Source organism: Hypanus sabinus, unplaced genomic scaffold (assembly GCF_030144855.1).
Source record: "Hypanus sabinus isolate sHypSab1 unplaced genomic scaffold, sHypSab1.hap1 scaffold_681, whole genome shotgun sequence".
Taxonomy (NCBI): domain Eukaryota; kingdom Metazoa; phylum Chordata; class Chondrichthyes; order Myliobatiformes; family Dasyatidae; genus Hypanus; species Hypanus sabinus.
In genome coordinates, this window is record NW_026781534.1 from 169,004 (window position 1) to 175,473 (window position 6,470).

The 6,470-nt window shown below is 56.0% G+C and overlaps 1 protein-coding gene across 1 annotated transcript; it reads right to left on the reverse strand.

Moving 5' to 3' along the window:
• Positions 1-803: 803 nt before the first annotated feature.
• Positions 804-5,344, reverse strand: LOC132389854 (stefin-C-like). The gene is made up of 3 exons (XM_059962416.1): positions 5,171-5,344; positions 3,486-3,596; positions 804-1,139 (listed from the first exon to the last, which is right to left on the reverse strand). The coding sequence occupies exons 1-3, from the start codon at positions 5,231-5,233 to the stop codon at positions 1,008-1,010; spliced, it is 306 nt and encodes a 101-aa protein (XP_059818399.1). The 5' UTR covers positions 5,234-5,344; the 3' UTR covers positions 804-1,007.
• Between the last annotated feature and the right edge of the window lie 1,126 nt (positions 5,345-6,470).

The window sequence follows — 6,470 nt, forward strand, 5'->3', positions numbered from 1 at the left end:
GTAACTATTACCAGCTGAGCTTGTCTTTGTTTGGCGAACTTTATCTGTACTCCTATGGCTGCGTAATGCTGCTAACCTTTGATTACCTGGTTAATTTACTATATTTAGCAGTTACTAATAAAATAGTGACTGTTAACCGCAAAATAAAGTGCGACCAATTGCTGCTGATAGTTTTACAGGGTTGCGAGCATGTAACAGGTACTCTCCCCAGGGTTGCGTGTTACGACCGCCGCCGCGCTTGGCACAGCCTTCCTTTAACTTGCTCCTGCTAAACAATCCCAGAGGCCGGCTGATCGCTGGTCGGAGCTCTTCTTCGTGAATTGCCCCGAAAATCTGCCTTTGAAAATCTCGATCGCCGCCCCGATTGAAAAGTGTCCCTCTTACGCGCTCCCTGCCGCAGATTGTACAACACGAACCGCTCTCTCCACTCGCCCCCTCTCTCCACTGAGCCCGACCTCTCCTCCCGCAAACCCCGCCCCTCGTCCCTAACGCACACCGTCCTCCAACGAACCCTGCCCTCTATTTCCTCTCATCCCGCCCACCTCACACACCCCGCCCTCTCATCCCACTGACACCATCCACACCTCGCAGTGATTCCCCTCCACACTCCACCTCGAACCGCGCCCCCTCCCCTTGTCTCCGTGACCGCCTCCCTCCGATTGGATCTCCGTCAGACTGTAGTTCAGCGGCCCGCATACGTCCAGCTCCCCCTCTCCCTCACACATCCGCACTAACTGCCCCGCAGCGTTGCCCCCGCCCCAAGCATCAGAAAGAGGGGATTGTTAAAGACGACCAGACGACCAAACGGATCAATGCGTTTTATTGGCGAAAAGCTTGTGCGTCGAACAGCTGACGGATCAGGTAGCCTCAGCGAGCTGGAGAGGTGGGTCTGCTGGTATTCCGGGAGCGCGGGACGTGTCGGTGAGTTGGGGAGGGAGGGGAATATTCCCGAGGGGTGGGCCGCAAGCACAGCGATGGGTTGGCATCGGTCAGGAAACTCTCGTTTCTCAGACCAAGGGATCCAGCGGATCGCTCATCTTGATGTTTTCCACAACCGACAGCAGAACTGGCTGAGAGCCCGGGTAGTTATTGGGAACGAACACCTCCACGTGGACGAAGTTGTTGGTGTCAATATCAATCTGTGGGGAGGGTCACTCGGTTAGTCATGGGAGTCCCGTCCGCTAACCCCTCCTTCCCACTGCCACCTCCGTGATCCGCGCTCTCGCCAGCCCTCCCTCCACATCCCCGCCACTTCATCCCTCGCTGATCTCCTCCCCGTCTCCATCGCACCACGTCTCCCACGTCTCCATCGTCCCTCGGTCCGCTACACAACTCCCTGTCTCCATCACCCCTCCCTCGCCTACAACCCCACCCCTTCTCTATCACCCCTCCTTCCCCTACCCCCTCCCAGTCTCAGTCACCCCATCCCTCCCCTACACCCCTCCCCGTCTCCGTCACTCCCTCCCTCCCCTACACCCCTCCCTGTCCCCGTCACCACCTTCCTTGACTACATCCCTGCCTGTCTCCATCAACCTCTCCCTCCCCTACACCGCTCCCCGTCTGCGTCAACCCTCCCTCCCCTACACCCTCCGTCTCCATCGCCCCTCCTCCCCTACACACCCCGTCTCTATCACCACTCTCTCCCCTGCACCCCCGTCTCCATCGCCCCTCCCCCATACATCCATCCCTGTCTCCATCACCCTCTCCCTCCCCTACACCCCTCTGCGGCACTTCCACTCTTCCCTACACACCTCTCCGTCTCTGTCGCCCCCTTCCACCCCTACAGACCTACCCCATTCGATCACCTCCACTACACCTCTCCCCGCCAAGCCATCCTGGTCTCCATTTACACTCCCAGCCTTGCACTCTTCCCGTCTTTGTTAACCCTAACCTCCCGTACACCTCTCCCCTCCCACCCCTCACCGTCTCCATTCCCCTCCCACCCCCTCCCGGTCTCCATTTCTCTCCCCCCTCCCTGTCTCTATTCCCCACACATCACATCCCTGTCTCCATTTCCCTCCCACCCCTCCCGGTCTCCATTCCCCTCCCACCCCCTCCCGGTCTCCATTTCTCTCCCCCCTCCCTGTCTCTATTACCCTCACATCACATCCCTGTCTCCATTCCCCTCCCACCCCTCCCGGTCTCCATTCCCCTCCCACCCCCTGCCGGTCTCCATTCCCCTCCCACCCCCTGCAGGTCTCCATTCCCCTCCCACCCCCTCCCGGTCTCCATTCCCCTCCCACCCCTCCCGGTCTCCATTCCCCTCCCACCCCCTGCCGGTCTCCATTCCCCTCCCACCCCCTGCAGGTCTCCATTCCCCTCCCACCCCCTCCCGGTCTCCATTCCCCTCCCACCCCCTGCCGGTCTCCATTCCCCTCCCACCCCTCCCGGTCTCCATTCCCCTCCCACCCCCTCCCGGTCTCCATTTCTCTCCCCCCTCCCTGTCTCTATTCCCCACACATCACATCCCTGTCTCCATTTCCCTCCCACCCCTCCCGGTCTCCATTCCCCTCCCACCCCCTCCCGGTCTCCATTCCCCTCCCACCCCCTGCCGGTCTCCATTCCCCTCCCACCCCCTGCCGGTCTCCATTCCCCTCCCACCCCCTCCCGGTCTCCATTCCCCTCCCACCCCCTGCCGGTCTCCATTCCCCTCCCACTCCTCCCGGTCTCCATTCCCCTCCCACCCCTCCCGATTTCCATTTCTCTCCCCCTTCCCTGTCTCTGTTCCAATCACACCACCTCCCGGTCTCCATTTCCCTCCCACCCCCTCCCGGACTCCATTCCCCTCCCACCCCTCCCGATCTCCATTTCTCACCCCCTCCCTGTCTCTGTTCCACTCACACCACCTCCCGGTCTCCATTTCCCTCCCACCCCTCCCGGTCTCCATTTCCCTCCCACCCTCTCCCGGTCTCCATTCCCCTCCCACCCCTCCCGGTCTCCATTTCCCTCCCACCCTCTCCCGTACTCCATTCCCCTCCCACCCCTCCCGATTTCCATTTCTCTCCCCCTTCCCTGTCTCTGTTCCAATCACACCACCTCCCGGTCTCCATTTCCCTCCCACCCTCTCCCGGTCTCCAATTCCCTCCCACCCTTCCCGATTTCCATTTCTCTCCCCCCTCCCTGTCTCTATTCCCCTCACATCCCTCCCGGTCTCCATTTCCCTCCCACCCTCTCCCGGTCTCCATTTCCCTCCCACCCCTCCCGATTTCCATTTCTCTCCCCCCTCCCTGTCTCTATTCCCCTCCCATCCCTCCCGGTCTCCATTTCCCTCCCACCCCTCCCGATTTCCATTTCTCTCCCCCCCCCTCCCTGTCTCTATTCCCCTCCCACCCCTCCAGGTCTCCATTTCCCTCCCACCCTCTCCCGGTCTCCATTCCCCTCCCACCCCTCCTGGTCTCCATTCCTCTCCCACACCCTCCCAGTCTCATTTCCCCTCCCACCCCTCCCAGACTCCATTCCCGTCCCAACCCTGCCCCCTTCTCGACCTTGATCAGGTAAAATTTTCCCAGGATGGCAGACTGGTCCTGTTCACGATACTTTTTCGCTATGTATGTAACCACTGTGTGGCTGATGTGATTCTCCACATCGGATTTCACCTGGGTAGGAACAACAGAAATATCTGAATCTCCCGGAGAGGGCAGAGCGGGACGAGGAAGGGTGTCTGGAACCGAGTGGCGGTATCATTTTTTCTCTCTCACCCCTCTCTCCATTTCCCCGCTTTTGTTCGCTCCGACGCACGCTTTTCACATCGAACCCTTAATCCTCACTCTCCCTCGACTCTCTCCAAACTGTCATTTCATCCTCAATCCGTCACTCTCTTCCCCCCTCTCTCCGCTTCCCCGGCTCTTTCACCCACACTCACCGTCTCCCTCTTACCCCCTCTCCTCCTCCACTGCTCTTATCCCCCTTTCTGTGTGCCTCAATACTCTTTACCCTATCCTGGCATTTCCTCTTTCCTCTTTCGCGTCGCTCCGTCACTGATCTTTCTCCACTTTCCCTGCCCTTGCCAACACCTCCTTCGTCTCACTCTCTGCTTCCTCATTCCACAGTCCCTGCTCTTCCTCACACTTTTCCCGTCTCGCTCTCGCTCTTCCCCACTCCCCATATCTATCCGTCTACCTTCTCTCCAATTCGCCTGCTGGAACTCACAACTTTCATTCGTCTCTCTCTCTCCACTTCCCGCTCTTTCCTTCTCCTTCCCTCTACGCGCTCGAAAATTCCCCTGCCCTCCCTCCCCTTTCTGGACTCGCACTCTATCTCTCGCTTTTCTCTATTTTCCCTGCTCTTTCTCTCCGTATCCCTGTCTCTCTCTCTCTCCCATCTCACACTACTCTTTCTCCACCCTCCCACCTCTCCCTACTTCCCCTGATCTATCCCGTTCCTCTCCCTCCCCGTCCGTCTGTCTCTCTCTCTCTCTCTCTCTCTCGTCTCCAATTATCTCGCTATTCCCCCCTTTTGCTATTTCTCCCTCTCTCTACTCCTGGCTGAGAATCCATTCCTGCCCTGGTTGCAGCCAAGTCTCCGTAATGGCCACTACATCATAATTCCATGTACGTATCCAAGCTCTCAGTTCATCACCTTTGTTCCTGAAGCTTCTTGCATTGAAGTACACACACTTTAGCCCTTCAACCTTACTACCTGTACATCCTTTATTTTGCTTCTCTTTGCTCAAAGCTTCTCTATATGTTATATCTAATTTTACTCCATGCACTATACTTGCTATTTCTCGCTCTCTCCACTCCTGGCTCTTCCTCCTTCCACCTCCCTTTCTCCTACTGTTCCTGCCCCTCGCATTCCGTTTCCTTCTCCAACTTTCCTCCTGCAGCCTAATCCAAACCCTCCTCCTCCTCCTTCCTTCCCACTTTCGTCCCCCTCCCTTCCCAACAACCCCTCCGTCTCCCTCTACCTCCCTCCCCTCCCCGGTACCGACGCCCTCCCCTATCCTCTCCCATATATAGCCCCCTCACACCTTTCCCGCACTCTCCTCCTTCATCCAGCCTCTGTCCTGTTGCTGTCACCATTATCCTCCCTGTCCTTTACTAAATCCTCTCCTCTCCCTTCTGCAAATGGTCTTCCACTGCCTTTTCCATACTTTACATCTCTACCCTTCTCTCGCACATATGTACCCGAGGAGGGTAGTTTAAGGGTTCTGAAAGATTTTGGAACTCACCGCATTTGCGATCTTCTGGACGTTTGACGTGGCCGTCTGTTCACCTGTCCACACTAGAGCCATCTCTGTTTCTATTGCACCCGTTCGTTCGCTGATTCTCTCTCTCTCTCTCTCTCTCTCTCTCTCTCTCTCTCTCTCTCTCTCTCTCTCTCTCTCTCTCTCTCTCTCTCTCTCTCACTCGCTGTCTCGCTACCTGTCAGGGCTGCTTTTAAAGACCCGGCCCCTCCCCGACAGCTCCCTCCCCCGCTCAGCTATAGAAACATCGAAACATAGAAATATAGAAAACCTACAGCGCAATACAGGCCATTCGGCCCAAAAATTGTGCCCTATATCTCCCCAGAATTCGGCCAGGCTTACCTATAGCCTTCTATTTAACTGTGCTCCATGTACCTATCTAAAAGCCTCTTAAAAGACCCTATCGTATCTGTCTCCACCACCGATGCCGGTAGCCCATTCCACGCACTCACCACTCTCTGAGTAAAAAACTTACCCCTGACATCTCCTCTGTACCGACTTCCAAGCACCTTGAAACTGCCTTTTTGTGTTAACCATTTCAACCCTGGGGAAAAAGCCACTGACTATCCACACGATCATTGCCTCTCATCATCTTATACACCTCTATCAGGTCACCTCTCATCCCCCGTCGCTCCGAGGAGAAAAGGCCGAGTTCACTCAATCTATTCTCATAAGGCCTGCTCCCCAATCCAGGCAACACCCTTGTAAATCTCCTCTGCACCCATTCTACGGCTTCCACCTCCTTCCAGTAGTGAGGTGACCAGAACTGAGCACATTACTCCAAGTGGGGTTTGACTTGGACCCGGGTTTTCAGGAAACATTGAATGAGGTAGGACTGCACTATTTAGAAGGTAGAAGATTGAGAGGGGATTTGATAGAGGTTTACTGGCTTTATCCACGGTGGTTGGGTGAGACTGCAAGCAGAGATCAAGGATCAAGGGTGAAAGGTGAGAAGTTTAAGGGGAACATGAGGGGGAAAGTCTTCACTCAGAAGGTCGTGAGAGTGTGGAATGAACTGCGAGCAGGAGTGGACAGGAGGCTTCTGGAAGTCTATGATCCAGCTGTGAATGGACTAGATGGGCCGAAGGGCATGACTGTATGTCGTTTATCTCTATGACTCTGTAAAGTTTGCAAAAAAGCTATCGATTCCATCATCCAAATCATTAACATATAACGTAAAAAGAATCAGTCACAGCACAGACCCCTGTGGAACAGCACTAGTCACCGGGAGCCAACCAAAAAAAGTTCCCTTACTTCCCACTCTTTGGCTGCCAATCAATAGACA